The 27,112-nt window shown below is 42.2% G+C and overlaps 1 protein-coding gene and 1 long non-coding RNA gene across 3 annotated transcripts in view; one reads left to right on the top strand and one right to left on the bottom strand.

The window, feature by feature from the left end:
• The first annotated feature begins 9,133 nt into the window (after nt 1-9,133).
• UBE3C (ubiquitin protein ligase E3C) overlaps nt 9,134-27,112 on the top strand; it is a 58,538-nt gene continuing 40,559 nt past the window's right edge. For both annotated transcript variants that reach the window (XR_014000750.1, XM_081163512.1), the window contains exons 1-10: nt 9,134-9,687; nt 14,522-14,575; nt 16,394-16,468; nt 18,564-18,710; nt 20,878-20,993; nt 21,270-21,427; nt 22,213-22,366; nt 22,728-22,948; nt 23,583-23,737; nt 25,482-25,669. Coding sequence is in view for 1 of the 2 variants with exons in the window: in XM_081163512.1 (XP_081019638.1) it covers nt 9,622-9,687; nt 14,522-14,575; nt 16,394-16,468; nt 18,564-18,710; nt 20,878-20,993; nt 21,270-21,427; nt 22,213-22,366; nt 22,728-22,948; nt 23,583-23,737; nt 25,482-25,669 (1,334 nt within the window). In the remaining variant the exon portion in view is untranslated. The remainder of the gene's footprint in view (nt 9,688-14,521; nt 14,576-16,393; nt 16,469-18,563; nt 18,711-20,877; nt 20,994-21,269; nt 21,428-22,212; nt 22,367-22,727; nt 22,949-23,582; nt 23,738-25,481; nt 25,670-27,112) is intronic.
• The window catches only part of LOC308569751, a 52,648-nt gene continuing 50,252 nt past the window's right edge, over nt 24,717-27,112 (bottom strand). Inside the window, exon 5 of the long non-coding RNA XR_014000803.1 lies at nt 24,717-25,066. This is a non-coding gene — a long non-coding RNA (uncharacterized lncRNA). The remainder of the gene's footprint in view (nt 25,067-27,112) is intronic.

Here is a 27,112-nt window from a genome sequence, read left to right as displayed (position 1 = left end):
TTGCCTTGCCCCAGGTGCTGACAATCCACGCTACGCCACTGGCCAAATGACATCTCGGAAGGCAGAGGAATTGCTGAATATGATTTTCAGGGATCAGAGGGTGGTAATCCATAAAGCCCTTTGCTTTCTCCTATCTCCAGGCAGTGCTAGATTTAGGTTTGATGAGGCCCTAAGCTACTGAAGGTAATGGGGCCCTTTATATGTCCAGCTGTCCTTTGTCAACAACAATTTGTCGCTGTTTTTTGTGTTGAATATATGCTATATGGTAATTTATGGACCTAACAGGTATCCAAAGCCATTTGCCACTGCTGCTGTATGTAGGTTTTATTTCATTTGTTTTTTATCTTATTTTTTGGAAATGTACACCCAGGTTTTTTCCCTTTAATTTTTTTGGGGGCCTCAAGCTATAGCTTGTTTAGTTTATACGTAAATCCGGTACTGTCTCCAGGATTAGCAAAAGCAGAACAAATTATATGAAATAAACGCAGGAAAAAATGCTATGCAAAATTAGAAATAACATACGTTTTCATAATTGAAACAAGGCACAGAATTCTATTCCTGTTTTTATATAATTTGGTTTGCCTTGCTACAGAATGTCTCTCTGTGTGTGTGTAATAACCTGTGGGCTGCATCTGCACTTCAGGGCTTTGACTATAAGTCAGTGCCAATTTAAGGGCAGGCTAAGCAACGCGCAGCTGTGACAATTGTCAGCTGAGCAGTAGGCAAAGGATCTCCAGGGAAATGTCGCACAGGCGATTCAAAGGAGGCACAGGCTGTTCAAGTTCCTTGGAAGTCATAAAAGGCAGCGGGACACTTGCCATTTGACTCCCACCAAGGCAGGATCAACTTAATAAATCTGTGGGGCAGACGTGGTGGTGTTTGGCACATGATTAACCCAGAACATTACTCTAATTGGTTTAATTCATATATTTACTGTCAATCTTTAAAATACAATTTAGAGCTTTAAAGGGCTGAATGATCCTGGGGCAAAGCCACCCTTTGCAAAAAGCCTGCAAGAAAGGTGGATGACTTGTTTGTTTGGCAATCACATATTTTTTCCTATTTATGGCTTAGATTGTAGGAGTATAATGTGTGCTTAATCTCCAGACAGCTCTTCTATTTAGAATAAAGCTCAGGTGTCCTCACTGTGGCCAATGTTAGGCTCGCAAGTAAGGGAACACAGAAGAATCCTACAGTGCTATTATTGTGTGTGCAAGGAAAGTGGGGCTTTTACTGCCTCCTTTCTGGCACGACTGACAGAATGGATAGGCCAGCCGGGCAAGGGACTCTCAGGTAGGCAGCCATGACACTTAATTTGTATTTGCCCCCCACACTGAGGGGGCCCGGTGTCATGTGACCCATCAACCTGTGGGTCCCCAGATGTTGTTGGACTACAACTCCCATCATTCCTAGCCAGCATGACCGGTAGTTAGGGATGATGGGAGTTGTAGTCCAACAACGTCTGGGGACCCACAGGTTGAGAATCACTGAAAGCAGAGGCTGATATGACTGGTTTTGCCAAAGTCTGCTGCTGATATAGACATGTGAGGGGCAGCGGTGGAGGAAGGGGGGTGCGGTGGGGCCGGGCCGCCCCGGTGTCACCATTGAGGGGGGTGGCAAAATGCCAGGTGGCACTCACCGCAGGGCCTGCAGCGCGCCCAAGTCACATGTGTCTCTGCTTGGAGAGGCGCAGTGGTTTGGGCGTGTACAGGCTCCGCGCTGCCCAAACGGTCCACCCGCTGCCTCCCCCCCAGCTGTAGGGCGGCTGAGTGGGACGAGGCAGGCAGACTCCGGAGGCCCCACAGCTCGCCCTGTCCCTGGGTGCACTGCCCCAGGCGCCCGAGCGGCTTCCTCCGCCGCTGGTGAGGAGGTGGGACGAGGGGGAAATTTCCTTGAGTCTGGCAGAAATGTGTGTGCAAATCCAACAGCCAATTTATTCGGCATAAAATAGAGGAGTACAAGAGTAAAAACCTTTCGTAAATTAGTGTTTCCTGTAAACGACTTAGAGATCTTACTTCAATTTAAGTGACATATAAATTCTGTTAATTAACTAATTAATTAGTTTAAAGGCAAAAGAGCATTTTAAGAAAAATTAAGCAGACATTCTCGTCCAACTCAATTCTATTGCAGCCACTTACAAGCAGGCTTCCGGACTCCTCATACACAACACTGCAGGGTTGATTTTCAGATAGTAGTAGCAGAGGCAAGCAAAGCGGGAGACAGGAGCCTTTCCTCATGACACACACACCCCCCGCCACATATTCGTGATGGAGACTGAGAGATACTGGGTAATTTTGAAGAGACAGGTGTATAACAGGCCTTCATTACAGTGTGAAAGTCTGCAGTCTGCATTACTGTATACACTGTAGGAACTGAAATGATCTAGAAATTGTTGTATGCAAGGAAATCAGTTCTAGGTGGAACTAGCAAGGAAAGGAAGTTAAGGGATATTTGACTAGTATCAGTTTCATAAATAGTTTTGCAGTTGTTGTTGTTTAGTCGTTTAGTTGTGTCTGACTCTTTGTGACCCCATGGACCAGAGCATGCCAGGCACTCCTGTCTTCCACTGCCTCCCGCAGTTTGGTCAAACTCATGTTGGTAGCTTCAAGAACACTGTCCAACCATCTCGTCCTCTGTCGTCCCCTTCTCCTTGTGCCCTCCATCTTTCCCAACATCAGGGTCTTTTCCAGGGAGTCTTCTCTTCTCATGAGGTGGCCAAAGTATTGGAGCCTCAGCTTCACGATCTGTCCTTCCAGTGAGCACTCAGGGCTGATTTCCTTCAGAATGGATGCGTTTGATCTTCTTGCAGTCCATGGGACTCTCAAGAGTCTCCTCCAGCACCATAATTCAAAAGCATAAATTCTTTGGCGATCAGCCTTCTTTATGGTCCAGCTCTCACTTCCATACATCACTACTGGGAAAACCATAGCTTTAACTATACGGACCTTTGTTGGCAAGGTGATGTCTCTGCTTTTTAAGATGCTTTCTAGGTTTGTCATTGCTTTTCTCCCAAGAAGCAGGTGTCTTTTAATTTTGTGACTGCTGTCACCATCTGCAGTGATCATGGAGCCCAAGAAAGTAAAATCTCTCACTGCCTCCATTTCTTCCCCTTCTATTGGCCAGGAGGTGATGGGACCAGTGGCCATGATCTTCGTTTTTTTGATGTTGAGCTTCAGACCGTATTTTGTGCTCTCCTCTTTCACCCTCATTAAAAGGTTCTTTAATTCCTCCTCACTTTCTGCCATCAAGGTTGTGTCATCTGCATATCTGAGGTTGTTGGTATTTCTTCCGGCAGTAGTTTTGCAGTAGCACACTGCTAAGCAAAGTCCCCTCCCCTTCTAATCCAGTCTTTGTGAATCATTTATAAACTTGCACAGGATGGGCTGTAGTTGAGAGACAGTAACTTGTGACAAAACACCCCACAGGTTTAATACTGCCTTTTAAAACACTTAAATAATTCCTGTATATATATTGAAAAAGAAGTTCTATCTTGTAGATACCTGCTGTGCGAAGCAATTAATAATGATTTTTAAGTGCCCTAATAAATTTGGGTTTCATCGCTATCATCTTGCATATCACTGACTTTTTAAAACAAGGACCAGGAGCTCTTAAGGTGGACAATAACACATGCTAAAATGTACATTACCTGACATTTTCCCTTGGCACATCAATTATAATTAAAGAGTAATAAGAATGCCAAAATGGACCTCTCAGACACTTTCAGAGACAGGGTCTGGCATTAATAATTAAATCCATTAATTGTAACTACTATATTTTAGGGGTTTGTGTGTGAGCTTGAGCCTTCAGGTAGCGCACAAACTAATTCATTGCTTTTGCATTCCTGCCAGTCTTTGTTAATTAAGGTTCTTGATTTACTTAACTCCAGGACAGATGCGTTAGCAGTGCCCAAAAGTAAGCCAACAAAGGGCCACTAGTTCATATTACTGAAGACCGTTTGCAACCTCATGAAAAATGTTTCTGACGGCTTCACAAAAATTGATCTTCAAAATGGGTTATAATTGTTTTTTAAAAAGTTGTGGAGAGGGTGGAGTTTCTTTTGCTCATACTTGTGATTAACAGTGGGTTTCCTATGCATGTCCACTCAGAAGCAAGTCCTGCTGAGATTCAAGTTGTGGTGGTTAGCTCTGGCAAATTTGTATTCATAAAGAATCCAAAATTGGAAACAGCCACCATGCTCTTTAGAATGTCCCTTTTGAATTGTTGGTCGTAACCTATATGGTGGGGGCTGTTGCAATCTCTGGTTGACAAACTGGCAGGGCTGGCTGAATCAGAGTACAGTGGTACCTCAGGTTACATGCGCTTCAGGTTACAGACTCCGCTAACCCAGGAATTGTGCTTCAGGTTAAGAACTTTGCTTCAGGATGAGAACAGAAATCGTGTGGTGGCAGCAGGAGGCCCCATTAGCTAAAGTGGTGCTTCAGGTTAAGAACAGTTTCAGGTTAAGAACGGACCTCCGGAACGAATTAAGTACTTAACCCGAGGTACCACTGTACAGCAAGTCTGCTTTCTGCTATCACGACAAGGCTCTTTTGTGTTTACCTTTTTGAACTGGTAATATTTCTGCTAGATACTGCTGCTTTTAGGCTATTTCAGGCTATTATAATTATTTTAATTATTTCAAGCCTACGGGGTTAGATCTTGGTATGCTGCTTTGGGGGGCTTTATTGGAAAACTGGCTTATAAATGCAAATAAATGAACAAGATATAATTCCTTTTAACAGGAACTAGATGTACATTGCCAAGAATAAAAAGTGTCGCGGTCAGCACGAAAGGGACACGTTGAAACTGGCCCAGAAATTTAGTTTATTTATAAGGGTGGCTTTAGGGATTGTGTTTTTTCAGCTATGGTCAATCATACCGCTTTGAGTTGTCTCTACAAGCTTAGAGGTAAGGTTGGAATGATTAATGAAACCCTGAGTCTGCTGAATTTTATGTGAATTTTGTCAGTGAAATTGCTTCTGTGTAAGGACATGCCTATTCTTGCTGACTTGTTAGCATTTGATTTTCATGGGCAAGAACAGCAAATGTTCTTAAAGCATCCATTAATTAACTTCAATTAATTAACAGTAATGGCAATCATTCATCTAAACCCCTTAGTGGTAACTGCAGTCCTGTATTCTTGTTTAATGTAATTATCTATATTAATTTCTCTGATGCACAAATACCATGTCCCATATTATCTTCCAGCTTTCAGTTACCAATTCTGAATGTACTTAATCACGGATGTGACATTCAGCTGAATGGATTATGGGACATTACATACCCTCCAACATGTTGAGTCCCCAAACTGGGACGCATGTCTTTCCATCTGTGCTCCCACTCGAGTCACATGACCCATGCGAGATCACGGAGCCCAAAAGGTGTGCTTTTTTCAGGGCTATGCTCTCATGGCACCCAAAAATAGATGCTCTCATGGCACCTAAAAACTTCCCTGAACAGGGCTGCTTGCGTATTCATGACTGGTGCCCACTGGGGCAAGCTGGGAATGGAGAAGGAAAGGTTGTGGACATAGAAAGTACTTGTGGGACGACAGAGGATAGCAAGAGGATGGGGGTCAGAGCACAGGAACTAGAGGAGCAGGACCCCTCACCATCACCAGAGGGGTCCATCTCTCTATAAACATGGCAGAATCTGAGCTATAGGGAGCTCAGAGTTGTTAGACTACAACTCCCATCATCCCTAGCTAGCAGGATCAGTGGTCAGGGATGATGGGAATTGTAGTCCCAAACCCAAGTTTGGGAAACCCTGCTCTAGGAGACAAAGGCAGGCAAAGGTGCATAGCCCAGCTCACTAGCTGGCCAGGTGTGGCTTGTTAGCTCTGGGAGTAAGTGTGTGATTCCTCAACTGGATTAGGCTCAGAGCAGCTGAGGGTCACATGCCTCATAAAGCCCAGATGTTACAATCAAGATTCAAGGGATAAAAGCAGAGCCAAGGTGCTGTGTCTGCTCAGCTTCCCATACTGATGAACCATGGCTTGGGTATCTGAGAAGCTCCGTGGGACTGAACTGCAAGTACCCTAACCCTGGTTTGGCTGCATAGGCAGGCACCTGGATTTTGGACGTGGCTTGTTGTATTGAACCTGGACAGTGTTTCTTGACCTGTTGGACTGCCAGACTAGCATTTGCCCTTTGGACTGGTTGCCAAGTACGCCAGGGTTCTGGACAGATGTTCTCTCTCAGTTGTGGGTCAGACACCCATTGCTGTTGACAAAGATTCTCACTGAGCAGATTATTAGCACCATCAGCATTGTATGATTTGTCAGAGCTGTTAAACTTTTGTTTAGTGTTAACAATTTTTTTTTATGGTAAGCTCAGTGCGGTATTCAACCAACGATCTAATAAATTGTCCCAATAAAATTTATCAGTTGAATTAATCAGGGTGTAAAATGACTACTGCACACTATATTTCTTGCTGTTTGATTTTTATTTAAAAACGGGCTGAATGAAAATTTATGAAAACAATTAAAGCTGTCACGAATAGAGTCAGACTCTATGCCTATAACTTAAGGTAACAGCAAGTCACTAACAGCTACAAGATTATAAAGTTAGCATGTTATTCTCGGGAAGTGTTACATTACAGTCATAAATTACCACTCAGCAGTCCATTAATTCCAAGTCGGTCTCTGAGAAAGAGGCTTTGTTTCCGTTGCTGCCAAAGCTCCAATTGTCACTTGAGTAGCTTGTTGCTCTGGTACTGTAAGCCATAATGACTGACAGACTTAAGTCCAGATTTAAATACAAGTTTTCAGAAGAAGAGATACTTATATATTTTATATCTATTTATTATTGCATTTCTCTCTAAGGTGCCCAGGGTGATATACATGGTTCTCCTTCCTCTCCATTTTACCCACACAACAATCCTGTAAGGTAGCTTAGGCTTAGAGATGGCAACTGACTGAAGGTTGCCCAGTGAGCATCATGACTGAGCAGGGATTTGAACTCTGGCCTTCAATTTCCTTGCCCAACACTTTAACCACTGAACTACATTGATGGTGATGGACAAAAGACCAACATTTGCCTGCTTTGATGGTTTCTGGGATTATTCTCCACTAGCAAAATGCTCATTGTGATGTGCTTGATGTATGCAAAAGGATGCATTTTGTCTTGTGAAAGCCTCAGGGTGTGTGGCTATGGGCTCTGAACCATCACACCTAGTATGGGATGGCTGTAGGTTAGGTTTTGTCACCCAGTGTCATGGGTGAAATACTGCCCCCCCCCTTTCCACACAGCAAAGATGAACTTCTTTACTTGTAAATTGTGTGGTGTATAACATACCGCTCTAGGATACCCACCCACAGTTCAGATTTCTTTTTATTCATGAAATTTGCAAAATGACATTTGGCCGGCCATTATCACTTGGCCTAGACTACCCCACAGAGTTGTTGTGAGGATTAACGAGAAGGGGTAAGATAAAAGCATAATAAATACATAATTTATTTTTATTATAGCCACTTTTTCTCCAAGAAATTCCAGACAACACACATGGTTATTTGCTCTTTCCCTGCTCCAACACCCTTTAATCCCATCCTCACCCTGTCAGGTAGGTTAGACTACAGCTGATGTAGCCTTCAAAATGACAGGGGCTACAAGTCCACCCCCCTGAATCTTTGACTATGCTTTCTGGAGCCAATGGAAGCGGGGAATCTGTGGCCCTTTAGAGATCGTTTGACTACTACTCCTATCATCCCTGACCATTAGTTGTTCTGGCTGGGGCTGATGGGAGCTGGTCCAACAACATCGGAAGGGTCACAAGTCTCCCATTTCTGTTGTACTTCAAAACATCTTGAGGGAACCAGATTGCGGAAGGCTCAAGCGCCATGTGATATCTCCATGTGTGAATTATCGTGCGAACCTGCCTTTAGTCTAAAGCAAGAACTGGGAACCTATGATTCTCCAGGTGTTGATGGCCTACAGCTTCCACCATCCCTACTCATTGACCCTACTGGCTGGGCCTATTGGGAATTGTAGTCCAAAAAATCTGGAGGATACTACGGTAGGTCAAGGAAGCCTGGGATGCATGGAAGCAGAGCAACCTGTGACCTTCCCAGATGATGGTGGACTTCATTCCTGACTGCTGTTCAGGACGGGGCTAAAGGGCAGTGGTTTTCTTTTCAGGGGGTACTCAAGTGTATTTTTCATCTTTGTTGGAAGCCGCCCAAAGTGGCTGGGGAAACCCAGCCAGATGGGCGGGGTACAAATAATAAATTATTATTATTATTATTATTATTATTATTATTATTATTATTATTATTATTATTATTATGCAGTACCTACACCTCTTTTTTCTTGTCATTAAAAAAGTGTGGCATTGCTGTAACAACTTCATGGTGAGTACCAGCACCTATTTTTCTAGAGAAAAGGCGCTGAAGGAAATTAAAGGGGGTTGCAGCCCACCAACAACTGGAAGACCACAGGTTCCCCACTCCTGATGTACAGATGTAGACACCACCCTGAGGTTTTTTCCTACACTCAAGTGGTGAATCAATTTTATGACATAAAAAAATAAGTACATTTAAAGCACATGGCTTTCCCCCAAAGAATCCTGAGAACCGTAGAAAACTTTTTCACAGAGCTACTGTTACCAGCGCCCTTAAACAACAGTTTGTTTTACTCTTTAAAAAAAATTATTAAATGTCTATACCACCCTATGCCTACTGGTCTCAGGGCAGTTCTATGCATATGGTGTAGATGTGTGTGTGTGGGGGGGGGGAATACAAGAAAAAGTGCAGCCTGCGACCACATCCCAATAAAACCTTTATTTGCGTGCAACATAAAAACAGTGGCCACACAGGACAGAAACCCCAAGAAGAGAGGACCCTTTTCTTTGGGAGGCAAACTGCCTTAGGAAGCCCGGGGGGCAAAGGAAACTCCTTTCTCAGAAGAGGCGAGAAGCCCCATCACAGCTGAGGGCACCACGTTGCGTATGTGTGTGTGTGTGTGTTTTTGTGCTTGCACCCACACCACGAGAACCTGCTCTAAAAACCCCGCCTTGTGCTTCCTCTGCTTTCCCCCCCCCCCGCCTGTCATCCTCCCTCAAAAAGCGCCGGGCGCTCCGTCTCGTTCTCCCGCCTCCCTTTCCCTATAGGAGGCGCGAGCGCGCCCGCGCGCCCGAGAGGCGGGAGCGCGCTGGGGGAAAGCTGCAGTCGGCGGCGGCCATCTTCTTTCAGGAACCGGCTGATTTCCACCGCCGCCCCCCCCCACCTAGACCCCCTCCTCCACCTCCGCTGCAAATGAGGCAGCCCCAAGCGAGACCCCTTGCCACTCACTGAGCCGGTGCCGGGGCGGGGAGCCGGAGGCACACGGAGAGACACCCACACAGGATAATTTGGGAGTGGGGCGGGGGAATCTCCCTTCCTGGCCGGCCGGGGTGCGGAAGGGGCTGAGGGAGGAGGGGGCGCCTCAGCCCTTGGCATTAGGAGCCCTGCGCCGGGAGTGGGCGGGTGGGCGTGAGGCTGGGGGCTTCCTCTCGGGGTCGGGCGCCCCTTCCCTGGTCCCCACCCCCCGCTGGCTCTTTCTGCCCCGCCAAGGTGCTGCTGCTGCTGCTGAGGAGGCGGAGGCTGCTCTCTCTCTCCCCCTCTGGATGGGAGGATAAGCTGTAACCATGTTCAGCTTCGAAGGGGAGTTCAAAACCAGGCCCAAGGTGTCTCTTGGAGGAGCCAGTAAGAAGGTAAGCGACCCCCACCCAGTGCCTGCGCCGCCCTTCTCAGGTCTCGGGGTCTCTACGCGACTTTTGTCTCCGCCAGCCCCGTTTCCCAGCCTGCCTGCAGATTCCGGTGGGGCCCGCGAAGCCGGCGTGACTAAGGTTAAATCTGAGCAACCCCTTGTTTTCCGCGGTGTCTAGTGTTTTCTCCCCTTTCCTAATAATAATCCTAATAATGATTTTTATTATTCCCCCACCCCAAGACCAGGGGCCTCTCTCAGACCTGTGGGTGCAGCTCAGCCCCAGTGTGTCTTGGGTTTGTTTTTGTTAGGAGGAAAAGGCGCCTGGAGAGTCATTTGTGTCGCCCCGGCTTTGGTCTTTCCCGGAGAGGGTTTCCTTCAAGGCCGAGGGTTTTGAAAAGAGAAACTTGAGATTCTTTGGTTGTGAAATAGCCAGCAAAAAGGCAGAGGCGTGATCGGAAGGGGGGGGGGAGGGAAGGGGGCCACCGTCCCATTTGTGAAACTCCTGTGGTGCATCAGCTCTTGCAAGTGTCTCCTTCTCAGGACCCTTGGCATCAGCTTGGCATCCAGTTGGATGAAACGTAGTTGTGGGAGGGGAGAGCTAGGAGGCGGCGGATAGGCCTCACTCTTGTGTTGGGGGGAGAGTTTAAGAATTTAGTCTGTAATCCTAACACTGTTTACCTGGGTGTGATTGAATTGAGTAGGCATGGTTTAGGGTTGTCCTGTTAAATTCCCACATTGCAACTCCTGAACTGTACAGGAGTCTGCGAAACATACTGATTCTCGACACTGCCTTTTAAATACACGATTTGAGGAAAAGCGCACTCCAGGTTTCTGAAGTAGATAGGACAGCAGGGAATGCATTCCTTAACTTTGGCCTAGGTTTTTCTTTTCTTTTTTCATTTTCTTATCAGCACTCTCTTACTTAATTCGTAGGCCTCTCCTAGTGCTGATAAAGCGCATAGGGGCCCACTAAAAATGTCCATGCACAATATGGCATCTATGTATAGCTTTCTGCTTTTTATTTAAAATAAGTATCTGTAATAAATAGGGGTGTGCGTGCTTTTTAAGTATTGAGATGGCACAAACTGAAACCTGGCCTGGTTTCAAAACTGTCTTGTGTCTTTTAGTGGTTTAGAGGCTATTTATGCAAGTCATTGGTTCTTAACGTAAGTTTCCTGCCTGCAATGGGAGTAATAATGCTTATCTCATATGATTGCTATGCAAAGGAACAGGTTTACCCACAAATGCAGTCATTTAGCATTTGCTTTAGTTAACTATAACGGCCTGTGCGTTTAAATGTACCCATCATTCAGAATTGAGGCAGACCTAAAAGCAACAGCTGGTCAGTCTGGTTTGAAGCTATTCACGTAACAAATACAAGATCTCATGAAGCTTGTGAAGCAGTTTGCATACTGAAAGTACTGTGTCAGTTATTAATGAAAATATTCTTTATTTGGATTCTTGATTTTTATTTTTAATTCTGAAATTTAAAATACTTCTCATGAATTGTATGAGATGGGGCCTTTAAATGATATATTGTGCCATAAAGAAATATCACAGCACACCCTTTTCTGCGTAGTGTTACCTAGGCCATATTTTCATGAAACAGATGCACATCAGAAGTATATTAGGTATGTGTAGCTATTCATCTGAATTATTGAGGAACTATCTACTGACACATTTCTGATGGCTAGAAGCCATTTACGTTCATTAAATCACATGTGTGATACTGTTTTCTGCACTGAAGAAAGAATAAGTCTTGATATGCAAAGACGGCAATTGGCAGGGTATGTCCTATTCTTCAGGAATGTATCTTAGGTGCTTTACATCTTTTGTCATCAAATTATGAACACTAATAGTACCACTTAAAGATTGTGCTGCTTTGCTTAAAAGTTGGGCTGGAATAATATATTCTCGCTATGATTTTTAAACCTCTGTTTAAAATTATTAGGCTGTTTGTGCAATAATATTGAGCGTGATTTATTAAGACTTAGATCAGGGATAGCTGATCTGCAGCACAGATTTCTGCACTGACCCAATAGTTTACAGAAAAAAATAAAAACCCTTTCTGCTGTGGTGCTGAAATATTTCTGCCTTAATTGATCTTGTGAAGACACCTCTTCTCCCTCTGGTGAAGCACTATTGCAGGAAGGTTTCGGTAGACAGGAAACAGGAATAAGCACTCTTTAGTGTTACACTGGACCAAAGTGTGCTGACAGTAGAAGAAACCAGTCAGTTTATTGTCCTTAAGATTAGATCTGCCAGGAGAAAGAATGTGACTTTGGATTTCACATGGAGTACTGGGGAAAACTGAGCTCTTGCGGAGGCTGAAACACTTGCCTTTGTTTGCATTTAAGCTGAAAATTTATAGGGATACAGCGTTATTATTACACTTATATACCGCTTTTCTGCCAAGGTGCCCAATGTGGTTTACAGTTTTAAAGTACTAAAACAAATGAAACAGAATGTAAAGTTGGCCAGGGTGGGGAAACAGTCTGGCTGGAGCAGGCCCTGATTTCTTTGCCTCCCTCCCTTGATGTCTTGCTCTTGGATTATTACCTAAATCACTTGAGAGGCTCATTGGTGAGCTTGTAGCACACTTTCCCTTCCTTTATTATCTTGTCTCTTTCAGTTTTCCTCATCCCCTGTAAATTTGATCCCACTCCCATCCCCCTCCTATAAATTGGTTTATTCAGTGGAAGCTTTCTGTAAGAATTGGCATGTAAACATGAGGCCCATTTCCTCACCTCTGCTGTGACCCCCTCGATCCAGGTAATAGTGGTGGGGACAGCTAAAGTGGGCCATGGTAGAGCTTTATAAAATGATGCGGAAAATGGATAGACCTTCCCCCTCTGCTCCCCCCCTGCTCTCATAACACTGGAACACGGGGTCACCCATTGAAATTGATCCACTGTAGATTCAGGACAGAAAAAAGGAAGCACTTCTTCCCACAACACATAATTTATGGAACTTGCTGTCACAGGATGCAGTGATGGCCGTGGCTTTAAAATGGAATTGGACAAATTCATGGAGAAAAGGTCTATCAATGACTATTAGCGATGGCAGCTAAATGGAAGTTCCATGTTCAGAAATGGTATGCTGCTGAATAACGGTTGCTGGAAGGAGACTGTATGAGAGGGCTGTTGCCTTCATGCCCTGCTTGTGGTCTTCCCGGAAGCATCTGGTGTGGTGTAAATAGGGTACCGGGCTAGATGAACCTTTGTTCTGATTCAGCAGGTTATCCCACAGTCATCCTGGAATATGTGCTTGACAGATAATTCTGTTGAAATCAGCAGAATATACCTTCAAAGAAATGCATTTGAGATAAGGGTTTCCCCCAAGGATTTAGGAATGTGATGGATGCTTTAGTGCTGGGTCTAATGCTTACATACTACTTAGAGGCAGCTTCCGTTGCTTTAATGGTTTTGTCCATTTGAAACACCTTGGCATTGACTTCTTCTCTAGAGCTCTGTGTGAATGGCGTGAAGGGAGAAGCAAGGGAGCCCAGGCTTTTATCCTCAGCTCCAGTTTGGCCCAAGAAAGTCACTTTACGTTTTGTTTAATGTATTTGTTCTAAAATATTTTTATAATTGTGAATCACCTCAGGTTCCTAAGCAGAAAGGTGGCATATAAATTTAATAAATAACACACATTGGTAAGTTGCATGTCTGATAACTCGGCTATACAGTGGCACCTTGGTTCCTTAACGGCTTAGTTATCAAACAAATTGACTCCTGAACGCCACAAACCCGGAAGTAGGTGTTCCGGTTTGCGAACGTTTTTTGGAAGCCAGACATCCAACGCAGCTTCCGCTTGAGTGCGGGAAGCTCCTGCAGCCAATCGGAAGCCGCGGCTTGGTTTTTGAACGGTTTCGGGAGTCGAATGGACTCCCAGAACGCATAGAGTTCGAGAACCAAGGTACCACTGTATAGGGAGATCTTGAGTTTGGATCCTCATTGGATGATTGAAATCTATTGGGTTGACTCAGCATTAGTAATGAGGATGTAAATCTGTTGTTTATTAGCCTTTTTGATTGGTTATTGTTAGGCCTGTTATTTTCACTTTAAAAATACTGATAATTAGGCTTATTTGCTATTGCAAATGTTTAGTTCTGCTTTGTGTAAGCAATAGAGAACTATCTTAAGTGTGTAGGCTTCACCACTTCTTTTCTGATATTACTTTATCAAATTATAAAACCAAATAAGGCAATATTGTTAAACAGTTTTTCTACTGTAACTTTCCTTTTAAAATTGCTTTGACTTAATTCCTTAATTACATTATAGTTCCCTAAATACATTCTATCATGGTGCTCAAAGGCATGAAATACTTTCATATGCACTTTTCTTTTAGCACCTTCTCTGACATTGGGCTGCGGGTGGGTATTGTTTGGAGAAGATCAGTATTTATTTAGATACTTATATTTATATTTATGCAGTTTAATTGAATGAACAGTGTGTGGCTGAAAACTTTTTTTGAGACTTTGTTGGGAAAATCAGAAATTGTAATGGATGTTTGTTCATTCATTCATTCATTCATTACTGTTAACTGGTTGTGCCAGTTGAATCCACTGCAGTTTTAAATTGTGTTAATTACTGTAGTCTAGTTTAAACAAAATAAAGAAATAGTCATGCTCACATTTGTGATGGAGGCCGTTAGGTAGAATGACTTTAGGCTGATTTGTTGTGTGTCATTGATTGTGTTGTATCTAAGCATATAAAGGAGGAAGATGCATGTTACTTTTCTGCAAAATATTTTGGAAAGATGATGTTTATCTTTATGCAAAACTTTAAATGCATTTGTTTAGGTAGAAACAGAATATAATTTCTCATCTTTTCCAGGAGGAAAAAGCTTCTCTTTTGCATCGCACACAGGAAGAGAGGCGGAAACGAGAGGTATGATACAAGTAAAGCCTTTTAAAATAGCTTCCAGTTGAAATATTGTATGATGAAAATGCTTATGTTTGTATTTAAAGCACTGAACTGCTGGACCCCAAGTATCTGAGAGAATACTTGCTGCCGTTCAGTGAGCTCCATGGACGGTGCCCTCCCAGGGCTTCCTGTGCAGTGCTAGGTACATAGGATTGTGTGTAGGGGGTACTGTTTAGTGGTGGCTCCAAAACGGTGGAATTCCTTCCATAGTCTGCCTTGTTCTTTTAGGCAGTGCGGATCAAGACACCCCTCTCTTGACAGGATTTTGAAGGAGGGGTGGGGTGAAGAATGGTTAGCTGATTTGCTTTATAGCTACCTCTTTTTTTGAAGAATTGATGACCAGTTGGATGCTGTCTTTCGTCCCTTCTCTGTGTTGGAGTTAGGAACTGATTTAGATTAAATTAGTATTTTATTTTATTGTTTTGTCTTTTTTTATGAGTGTAACCCTCCATGGGGCCTACTGGCAAAGGATGGTATATAAAACTCGTAAATAAATAAAATAGCTTGGGTATTGGCTTTTTAAAACCTCCTGTTTTCCTCATTTTGTAGTTGCGGAATTTTTGAATGCTAAATAGTAGGGCCCCACCTTACATTGTTTTGCACCACATTTAAATTTTGCTGGGATAATGTATGCAAGCATGGTACCTTAGAATTGCTAACATGATCCTGACTCACTAGCAGAAAAACTAGTTGTAGGGCTGATTCACACACTTGTTTGGCAGACTAGAGCAGTGTCTACTATGCCATTCTCCTTAGGGATTTGTATGATAATGTTTCCTGATTAACCATGGTTTATCTACATATGCATAGGCAGGAAGGAGCTGCCTCTAGCTTTCACCCCCCCCCCCTTGGACTCCAACAATTTCTTTTCCTGCTTCCCCTACAGCTAGGCAAATGTCACCTGAACTAGGGATCATTTGCAACCAGTTCTTCTCACTTTCAAAACAAGCAAACTTCAAGCAGTGGCTCCTGGCAGTCTCTGTAGAGTTTGTTAACAAACCACTTTTCTTTATCTGTATGATGCACCAAGCCTGCCTTTAAAGGAGAGTAGAGCTGAAAATTGATGGAGTCATGGGAAAAGGTGGTGCCTCAGCCTGAGGCTCACTGCAGCTTCTTCCTTCTTGGCTGCATATTACTAAGCCATGTTTCTCTGTGTTGTGTGAACTGGACTTCAGTGTCATAGGCAGTCATGTGAAACACTGCCTATGTTTGAGACTGTACATCCCAACCGTCATCATAAAGTTGATTAACTACAACCATGGAAATTCTTTGGTCAGCTCCAATGAGCAGATAATTTGCCCGTTTCATTATTTGTAAGGCTCTGGTGCAGAAAATGTGCATAAGAAACAAGGCACTCTGTATTTACAAGAATATATTTTGTTACGCTAATGTACTTTTGAAGATGTAGCATATATCGGGAAGAAAACATGACTCAGTCTATTGAGAATAAAATCAGACACAGCTTTAAAAAATGAGTAGTGAAATTGCTGCAGTGACCTCAGGCTTCAAACATTTGCAACTATGGGTCACTAATTGACAATTATGCATTCTTGGATGAAACCTATGCCTAGTGAGGAGAGTATAACTGTCTTGTGTTGTAATTCAGCTGTGTGCTGTGGAAGATCAGTTGCTGCTGCTGTTGAGATTGCTGTTGAATTTTCCTGTTTTGTTTCTTTTTTTTAAAAAAACAGTACAAGTTGATCAGCAGGCTCCCTGTTTCCAGGGCCTGTCATTAACTACAATGCAGCAAATTTTATTTTGACCTTTGTCTTGTCTCCTTAGGAAGAAAGGAGAAGGCTGAAAAATGCAATAATCATCCAGTCCTTTGTTCGTGGGTACAGGGACAGAAAACACCAAGTAGGCATTTTTTTATGATTGACTTTTCTTATGTGCTTCTGAGTTTGCTCAGTAACCACAGAAAGATATATCTAACAAGAGTTAACACTGTCACTATTTCAGCCTGCCTTCTAGTCACTACTATCAGCGTGTGCAGAAACAATGTATGCTGATCTGCTGTAGAAAACCCTCTGATACTTACCGTACTACTTCCTCAAACCCACAATGTAATAGCCATGTGGACAAGCTTGTACTGTATGTTAGTCATTCTCTCCCTGTAGTATAAGACTCCTGTTCAGTGATTCTCTGGAGTGGGATTATTGGTTGCAGCCTATGGGGAAACCATAGTCTTAAATTTAGTTTGGAACTTCATTTAGAAGGACTTGAGATGAATAAGAGCACAGTAAAAATGAACTATAACCAGAAATATAAAAATAAAAAAATTCCTTCCAGTAGCACCTTAAAGACCAACTAAGTTAGTTCTTGGTATGAGCTTTCGTGTGCATGCACACTTCTTCAGATACACTGAAACAGAAGTTGCCAGATCCTTCTATATAGTGAGAAGGTGGGGAGGGGTATTACTCAGAAGGGTGGTGGGAATGGGAGATTGGCAGATAGCTGAGATGAGCCTGTTGACGACTCTTAACGACTGCAATAGGTCTTACAGGAAAAGGCAAGGGGTGAGAAGGTGAAAAATGGCTTAGTCATGTATAATGAGATAAGAATCCAATGTCTTTGTTCATACCAGGTCTCTCCATGGTTTTAAGTTTGGTAATGAGTTGCAATTCAGCAGCTTCTCTTTCCAGTCTATTTCTGAAATTCCTTTGTAGTAAAACAGCTACTTTGAGATCTTGTATAGAATGTCCTGGGAGATTGAAATATAAAATATATATTGTATGGCTTTGAAGAACTCTGTGCTTTCTCCCAGGAACATCTGTTTATGCCCAGAGGTTTGCCAAATACCTTCTTTTAACTGCAACTCCTTGTGCTACATAGGAAGCTCTGGAGCCTGACTTCTGGAAACAGGCCAGTGGGCAGGAGCAAACTCTACTTATATCCCTTTCAATCCTTGCCTGTGTAAAAGTGCAGTAAAATTATGAAAATATGTACAGTAGTTCTAATCTGGAACATTTATTCATATGTATAGTCGTAATGTCTGTTGGGGAACTTGTTTATTGTTAGTCTCAATTAGATGAATAATGCAGTAGAAGATGAATTCACACAAAAGTAATTACTTCACATTAATTTTATTCTTGGTTCATTCTAGCTTTCAAAACGAGTTCTAATTCTGCTCTCAGTACATAGGCAGTTCTGTTTCCATAGGATTTGAGGGAGTTGATGTGTACAGATGACAATACTTGTACTGTACTGACTGATTATGCTTTTAAAATTTCTGAAAATGCTATGACATCACTTTGCATTTTTGCACCTTTATGTACAAGCCAATTTAACCTCCACACTTGGCCTTGACCAAGTGATTGTTCCAACAATGTACCTCGGGTTATAAACAGAAATCAATGCTGAAGAAATTATATGCATAAAATTGTTCATTGGGGAATGCTGCAGCTTCAAATGAGTATTGTAATGGTTCCTCAGGGGGTTGCTCGTGCGTAAGCAGGTGCCTATCTTCCTGGCTGGGTGCAAACACCTGGCTGGGCTGCCAAAGTGAACCTCCTCTGTCCGGACAGCCACTCACCCGTGGCTGCCTCAATTGCTGGCAGAATCCGTGAGTGGGCGTTTCTTAAACTTCTTCCAACAAAGAAGTTCTTTGACGCCTAGTCTCCGCCTACCCTCTCTGCGCGGAAGCCTTCTGCGCAGGGAGGGCGTGGGCAACGGAGGACCCCTAGTCTCTCCGCTGGTCCCAGGCAAGGAGTCATGGGACCGCCTCGCCACTTCCCCCACCTGCCCCCCTTCTCCACTGGTGCTACGCTGATTCTCTTCCCCAGAAGATGGGCTGCTTCTCCCAATCCCTGGACGCCCTCTGGAATCCCTCTGGCTTCCGCGCTCTCCCTCCAGCACTGATGGCAGTTCCCTGACAAGTATATTGAAATCTTGCCTGTGTTTCATAATGTTGACAATACAGTACATTAACTTAAATTTTATTCTTCAATTTAAGTATTCCATTCAGAGGAGCGAATTTGATTACTGTGCTAATCTAGCGCAATCTGGAGGAAGTTTCTCCACCGCCAATGGAGCAAATCTGACTCTTTTAGTTCGCCAACTTCTGTTTTTCTATAGGCATAATGAGGATTCTAAACGTTTGGTAAGTACTCAATGAGAGTGATTCCAATTTCTTGTGTGTTTTTAGTAATTATTTTTAATTTCTTGGTTGTCAGTACTAAATGATCTGTTCAAAAGACAGTGAGGTTGAATCTGGACATGCAGAAAGTAACTTGTCCTTGCAGAGAGGGGGTGGCTTTCCCATTCTTCCTCCTCTTCTGATAGCAATCCCAAGAAAGGACTCCTCCTTCCCTCCCACAAGGTCAGGGTTTCACTAAGGCCAGTATACCATCTGCTACAAGAGAATGGTGCCACCCAAAAAAATCCCCACTTCCTTATCTGTGGGAAAACATGCTTTCAGTTTTCATTCTGAAGTGTGTGGATCCATCCAAAATTTTGGAGAACATTACATCCTAATAAACATGCAGATGCTTTCATAAAGTCGGTGCTATCTAACGTTAAGGGCTTTATTTATTTCCTAAAATTTATATAGCAGTTTATAGTTAATGGAAGATGGCACAGGCTCATTTGGCTGAGTATGCATGGGGGGATGGACGGACGGACAAGACTTAGGAATGTACCTGAGACTCATAAGTTTCTTTCAAGAGTGCCTCTTTCACATAAAAACCTTTCTGCAATGCTCATGAAGTAACAACAAAATAAAATGTATATGCAACACCCTGAAATTACTTTCTTCCCTTGGCACATGTTGGTGTTTAAATGAAATAAAGCTGAAGTGTGGAATCTTTGGGGGTGGGGGTCAGTGTGGTGAGGCCACATCACTTTCCTTCTCTTAAAAGCAGTTGCAGGGCACTGTACGTGTATGGTTGCTAATCCATTTGCTTGTGCTAGTTTCTAATGTGCTAGTTCCTGGATTGTTCCTCTACATGCCCCCCACCCTACTCCACTGGAGCAGCTATTAGCCATAGATGGTAAAGATCATTGTGGTACCTTTGTTTTTTATCCTCCATGGCTATCAGTAGCTTGGGAAGGAGGATTTAATTTAGGGCCAGAGCATAATGTGTGTGTGTGTGTGTGTGTGTGTGTGTGTGTGTGTTTAGGGAGAGTTAGCCTCTTCATCCTCAAGAAACTTATCTAAGTAGGGTGTCCTAGTGGCTGCTTTTACCAAAAAGAAAAAGATGTTCAGCTATCCTGTTGTATATCTATCCCGTATTTCCGAATACAGATTAGTTTTTCTTAGGCATAAAACAGGAGGAAAATAACATGGTCTATTATTCAAGCTTGATGCAGACAGATTTGGGACCACCTCATTATGACAAACTAATCTGCCACGTAAAGATAGATAACAACTTGCCCAAAATTGGAAGCTTTGTTTACCATTTCGTGCCTCTTCTTGGCATACTTTGATGACATATGACCAAACACAACACTGTCCCCCCAATCCTACATGCTTTGGCCGAGCTGATTTATTTTTTTTAATTCTGTTTTGGGGTATTCTGCTTGGGGGCAGGTGGGGATTAACAGTCTTAAAGGTAAAGGGACCCCTGACCATTAGGTCCAGTTGTGACCGACTCTGGGGTTGCGGCGCTCATCTCGCTTTATTGGCCGAGGGAGCCGGCGTACAGCTTCCGGGTCATGTGGCCAGCATGACTAAGCCGCTTCTGGCGAACCAGAGCAGCACACGGAAACGCCGTTTACCTTCCCGCTGGAGCGGTACCTATTTATCTACTTGCACTTTGACGTGCTTTCGAACTGCTAGGTTGGCAGGAGCTGGGACCGATGCTAATTAAGAATTAGAAATAAAGGTCTGGGAGAGGAAAAATGTCTCAGCTTGGCACGAAGCAGATATTATGTCGGTCATACGTTTCTAGGGGGAGTGTTCCATAGGTAAGGCCAGGGGTTGGGCACATCATGGCAAAGGCCCTCTCAGCATTTGAGATTAGAAACACTTGAGGAACGGCCTCCATTGATTCATCTTGAGGTGCAAGAGGTGTTCCTTTAGATCAGGAGGAACCTGTGGCCCTCCAGATAATGTTGAACTTTAGCTTCCATCAGTCATATCCAGCATGGCCAAGATGCGGTATGAAGAGAGATATAATCTGAAAACATCTGGAGGCCACAGGTCCCCATTCCTGCTTTAGATGCTCGTGCATGCTTTATGTACATGAACAGTCACAAAAAGCACCAGTGTTACTTTTTAAAGCATTTTAACACTTGTATCTGCGGATGTCTTTCCCCCCCATCTCCAGATATGGATATGTCAGAACTTGATTAAGCAGAATTCTCAGTTTGTGAAGCAGCTTGATGGCCCTGAGAAACTTACATGCCTGTTCCAGATAAAAAGGCTGTTGGGCTTATGTTGCAGGTAAAAACAAATAAACTTAATCAGCTCACTGCGGACTTAACCATGTTCCTTAACTGAATTAGCTCACTTAAGGCTACAAATCTATATTAAATATGTTAAATGGTCATCCTGAGGTCTTTAGCCCCAATTGGCTCTATGGACAAGAGCACTTTATGTTTTCTTTTGAATTCTGAGGTCTGAAATCTTATTTCATTGTTTGCAAGTTAGAACTTATTCCTTTTTCGCTAGAAGGGAAAAGCTATACCATTTGAGTGACAAGTTTTATTTTTGTCATAGATTGCTGCAAAACTGCAATGATGACAGTCTGAATGTTGCACTTCCTATGAGGATGCTTGAAGTATTTTCATCTGAGAATACCTATTTGCCTGTTTTACAAGATGCTAACTATGTAGCATCAATAATTGAACAAATCTTGCACTACGTGATTCAAAAAGGTTCGTGTAATGATTGCTTTTCAAAATTTTATTGAACTTTGAATATGTAACAGCTGCCAGCTTTGTGAATGAGCTACATTTACAATAATACCCAACAATTGTGAATATTGCAGTAATACTGAAATGAAACATAGTCTGCTTATGTCTTCGAAAATGCTGTTTCTTATTGAAATATTGTAAGTGTTAATGCCTTGCAGATGGTTGTATATGTTTTCAAATGTTTCCTGATGCTTTATTCAGGTTTTTTTTTTAAATGTGTGTGTTATTTTTTACTCTTGTTATTTTAACTTGTGATGGCTTTAATGTTCATATTGCCTTATTGTTAGCTTCACTGAGAACATTCATCCTTAAGAATGGCATGTAAGTGTTTAATGCAGAGTCCTTTTAACATTCTTTTTTGTAATTGTAAAACCATGGACTACTAGGCTCAAATTCCATAATACTATGAAACAGCAGATTTAGCTGGTGTTTTGAAGAGCCAGTGCTTTGAATTGGCACTAATTTTTGGATTTGGTTAACTAGATGAGATCAGTTGCCAGTTTTTCCCCTCTTATCAGCTATGCTGCTAAAATTATAGTTACTATATTAAAGCACATCTCACAATGTGGTCTTTGGCCCATAAAAGCTGGTACTTGGCATCCTACACTCTTAGTTGTGTTTGTGCATCCTTTGACATGCCTCTGCCTCTGAAATATATTTTATTTCAGTTGTAAAATAATTTTATTGTTTAAAAATAAATGTATGCCTTAAAATGGGTACAAATGCTTGAATTCTTTTTCTTTCAGGATACTACAGGTCTCTTTATCTGCTAATAAATAACAAGCTTCCATCAAGTATTGAGTATTCTGATGTGTCTCGAGTTCCTATTGCAAAAATATTGTTAGAGAATGTTCTGAAACCATTGCACTTTAATTATAGCTCCTGTCCAGAAAACGCCAGGTAAGCACGTTTAGTTGTGCATTGGTATGTATTAGTTTAATCCCCCCCCCTTACCATGGCAAAGCACTAATAGGTACTAATGGAATAAATATGTAAAGCTTTGTGGAATGACTAGATCATCTCTTTCTAGTCTTAAAACAGGCTCTTATTACTGTTCTGAAGACTTGTTTAGCAAAAATAAATACAGTAACAAGAGGGTAGAAACAGAATTAATAAAATGCACCTTGACAATTACGAAGAAAAAAATCCCAATGGGTAAAATATATTTCCAAACTTGAATATTTTATTGTATTGTCAATGTAGCGATGGAAAGGTATGTTCATATTTCCCATAAAGAGAATCCTTTCTTTACCTTCTGCAGGCAACAGAATTTTGCTGCTTTTACAGAAGAATTCCTGGCAGCACCTTTTACAGATCAGATATTTCATTTCATCATTCCAGCGCTTGCAGATGTGAAGACCTGTTTTCCTTATGAACTCTTTTTGAATGCACTATTGTTAACAGAAAGCAGGCGTTTGAGGAAAAGTGAGAGAGCTCCTTGGCTTTTCTACGTTGTTCTAACTGTTGGTGAAACATATTTAGGTATGTAAAGCATATTTAATCAGTTAAAGTATCCATTTGTTATATGTCGTCCCTGCAGTAGCAGGCTAGGTGCTTTACAGTTGCAAACCTTATTATTATTACAACTATTATGCCTCTTCTACTACAGCCTATCTTTCCTCCAAAGGCCTACATTGCGATTCACTGCATTGTTCACCTTAAGACCTTTGTGAGGTATGTTAAACTGAGAGTTAATTGACTGGTCTTTGGTCACATTCCTACTTTCAACCTTGAACACCCCAGTGAAAATTTAGCAGGTTGACTTCATACTCTTATAAAAACGCACGGTGATCTTGATATTCGCAATAGAATAAATACGTGGTTTTGGTTCTTTACTGATCTCAGAAACCCAATGCATAATTTAATCATTGTTTTTAGGTTCTCATACTTAAATATTGACAACAGTGAGGCCTTAAAAACTTAAGAAAGCCCAGAATCTCAAGATTTGAAAAATCTGCACACCATGTGGCCTATGAACCATATATATTTTACTTATCCCTAAAATACGCACAGCATCAGCAGCGGGTGTGTTCAGTTTCTTACAGAGAGTCATAAGTGATCCCTGCTCAGTATTTCTGTGTTCTTTATTCTGTATTTAATCTTTTCCTCAATATAGGATCTCTTTCAGAAGAAGGGCTGCTTGTGTACCTGCGAGTACTTCAGACATTTCTTTCTCAGTTACCGGTGTCTGCATCAGGTGCAGACTGCCAAGATTCAACCAGTGACTCTGAAGATGAAGATGAAGGAATTAGCAAGATGACTTCCATGCCTGTAGGTATTAAATGTTGTCAGAAGAAATTGCACAGTGGTAACACTCAAGCTTGGAGTAGGCTTCCTCTTCTGTAATACTCCATTCTTCTTTGGCTTTTGCAGCAAAATATGTTGGCAGTAGTTAACTTATATTTGGCTTGGATCTATTTACATGTGGACGGTTTGCAGTTTCCCTTGTATTTTCTGTGTGGGGAAGCACAAATGTTTACCGTTTTGTGTGTGTGTTTAACTTCGTATATTGTGTGCAGTGCCTCTCCCAACCCACCTCATTTCCAGGTGTTTTGTTGCAGACTGCTTACAGTGGCTTTTTCATGGCTAGGCATGTCAATTGCAGTCAAATAGCACATTACACAGGTGGCTGCATAATGTACTGTGATTTATTGTGGAAGAGAATGGAATTCTAATGGGGGCATAGAATTTAATGACTGTTCAGAGAGATCAGTGAGGTGGTGTATAAAAGCCTCACTGCTCTTTGTATGCATTTATAAATAGAAGCCTGATTTGTCAATTTCAGGTAGTAAAAAATATTAAAGTTGCTGGTATTAGGCATCACACATTGTACTTGGACACATGCTAGTAGACACTCTTTTTTTACAACAGGCTTTGAACTAGTCTTTACTATCTAGGTTTTTTTTAATAGATGTTCGGATTTGAGAATTAAGTCATTGTTATGTTTCTTACATGCTTATGGAAAACTGACCTTGAAAATGCACAAATGAAAAATAACTCTGGTCTTTAAACACTATCTTTATTGGGTATCTTGCTTAAATATAATTTGTTAATCAAGCCAAGGATACAAAGTGAAATAACTAAAAAGCAAAGATCTGGCTTAAGTTAACCAAGACTTGAAACCACATTTTTGAAGAATTTGAATACTTGGAAATTAGCTTTCAGTGGTTAACCAAAACATTAGGTGAAACTTTGTAGAACAAGAGCCGCAATACAGTGTGGAAAGTTCAATATTTTACTGTCATAGGTCAGGGGTCCTCTGGCTCATGGCCTCCTTGTTGGAAGCACACTAGATTTTGCATGGCTGTAGTGTGTGCGAATGGGTGTGGGTGTGTGGATGAATCGAATTATGTGAATGGGATGTTGCGTGCGTGCCTGCCTTCCTGCATGAGGGAATGTAGCCCTTGGGCTGAAAAAGATTTCCAACGCTGCTTCATGTTGTCCATAGAGTGATGCTTTTTTTACTCACCCAGGTGTGTGCAAAGATCCAACATACTGGAGCGGCAGGCCATTGCTGTACTACGTTGCAATCTTCAAACTGATTATACAAGTATTGCAGGGCTTTTCTTCATGGCAGCCTTCTTTATTATTCATCTAGTACTAGGGTAGTAGACAAGGAACCCAGATAGAACAGTGGAACAACCCTTCAGAGAAAAGAGACTAAATTCCCCCCCCCCCATTGTGGTTAAACTGCTCAGGCATACTGCATGGCTGGTGCTGATCTGTGACTGAGTTCTCTCCCCTCCACCTGCCTTTTAGGTGGTGTGGCTTGCCTTGAACAGAAGGACTAATAGAGCACCAGCCTCTTCCATGTACTGTGAGATTCAGAAGCGTATCTTTGCTTTTCTAAATCCATTTAGATAGTAGAACTGATATCCTGCTTTTGCTGAAAATGGCAATAAGTGCTTTGAGACTTGTTAGCTCCTCCCACCCAAAAGAGGTTAATATACATCATTATTTTAAAAGCACACATTCTTTGAGATGTTAAAAAAAAATTTTTTTCCCCCTTTTGCAGGGAGATGGAAGAATATCAGTCCAATATATAACTGAAGAGTGTCTTTCAAAACTGGATACAAAGCAGCAGACAAACACTCTGCTAAACATGGTTTGGAGAGATTCAGCTAGTGAAGAAGTTTTTACTCTGATGGCTTCCATCTGTCACACATTGATGGTGCAGCACCGAATGATGGTGCCAAAAGTCAGGTAAGTCTAAAAAAAAAGAAAAGTGCATTTGCAGACATAAATCTACAAATTTAGGGGCAATTCTGGCATTCTTTCCTGCGTGCCCGAAACACTGGTCCTATGTTAACTGTTTCATCAGCAGTATGTGTTGGAATTATTTGGAAGCTCACTGTCCAGAAGCCCTAGAAATGTACTAAGGACAACAGGATATAGGGCAGTTCGCTTTGATTTTGACACTTTTTGGTAAAACAGAGATCCTTGGTTGCTTTGATATAGAAACAGATCATTTTATTTCATTGACTATGCACTTGCTGAGAGAATCTTGAAAACAAGGCTGTGGTAGGGATCTCTAGATGTTTGGGAACCAGGAGGCAAAGAGCTTTCCATTTTAACAAATTTAGAATTTAACTATTGTGGGTTTCCCATGTACCCTACAAGAGGTATTTGGTAGACCATTGTGAGAACAGGATCCTGCAGGCTCGTTTATGTTCTTGTGTTTCCACCTCTTTCTGCAGCTTAAGTGTAAGCTATTTGTTTTAAAAGTAAAGGTAGTGCTGTTGGCCAGTAAGAAATTCCATAACGGGAAAATACCTTTTAGGCCAACCAAAATGTGACAAAAATAGTGTGCAAGCTTCTGAGTTCTCCGGAACTCATCTGGCTTTTAAAAAAGGTATTGCCCTAATGTGGATTTTGGAATTTTATAAGAATTTTTTTATGCCACTTTGGCAACTTAGCCAAGCTGCTGACCATTACCTTTTGCCCACATCAGCCGTTAACCCTTCAAGCACTTATCACCTGTGAATTATTGGGCAGGACTCCATCCCAGACCAGTTGAACAACATTATTCACATGGGTATGGCAATGGAATGTGCCTTGCTCACTGTTTTTAAGTGAAATAAGCAGGCTAGTTGCTAAAGCAGCATGAAGGCTTTCCATGCTTTCTATGGAATAGCCAACTCTCATTAGGAATACAAATGCAGCACTACAAGCTTTATAAAAATTGCCGGTAGTACACTTGTTAGACGAGTGGATAGAAATGTGTAGTCTTATCACTCAGAATCCTAATAAACATGAATCTAGTTTTCTAAGCCCAAGGGTGCATTTTTGTTTATTTAAAATACGTTAAGCCGCTCGTTGTCATAACTGATTGCAGGGCACATTACATGTATAAAACCATAAAATTTAATTATATCTAATACAGGCAGTGACCATTTTAGGCGTGTCTGATATGCGTGTGACTATGCACATGCGCATTGCTCTGAATCTGGGAGTGCCCTGAAAATGTCGTAAAAACATCACAATGGAGGGCAGGGGTAGAACAGGGCAGGCCACCTTACGTGGGCCCTGCCAATGCACATGGGAGACTGAGACGTAATCCTGGCTCAAATTGGTCGCTGCCTGTATACAATTTAAGGGGGGGGAACACCTGGAAGTGCATAGGTAGTCTGCTCTCAGAACTTGGTG

Source organism: Podarcis bocagei, assembly GCF_964188305.1.
Source record: "Podarcis bocagei genome assembly, chromosome: 12".
NCBI classification, from domain to species: Eukaryota; Metazoa; Chordata; class Lepidosauria; order Squamata; family Lacertidae; genus Podarcis; species Podarcis bocagei.
This window is presented reverse-complemented; position numbering and strand designations above follow the sequence as displayed.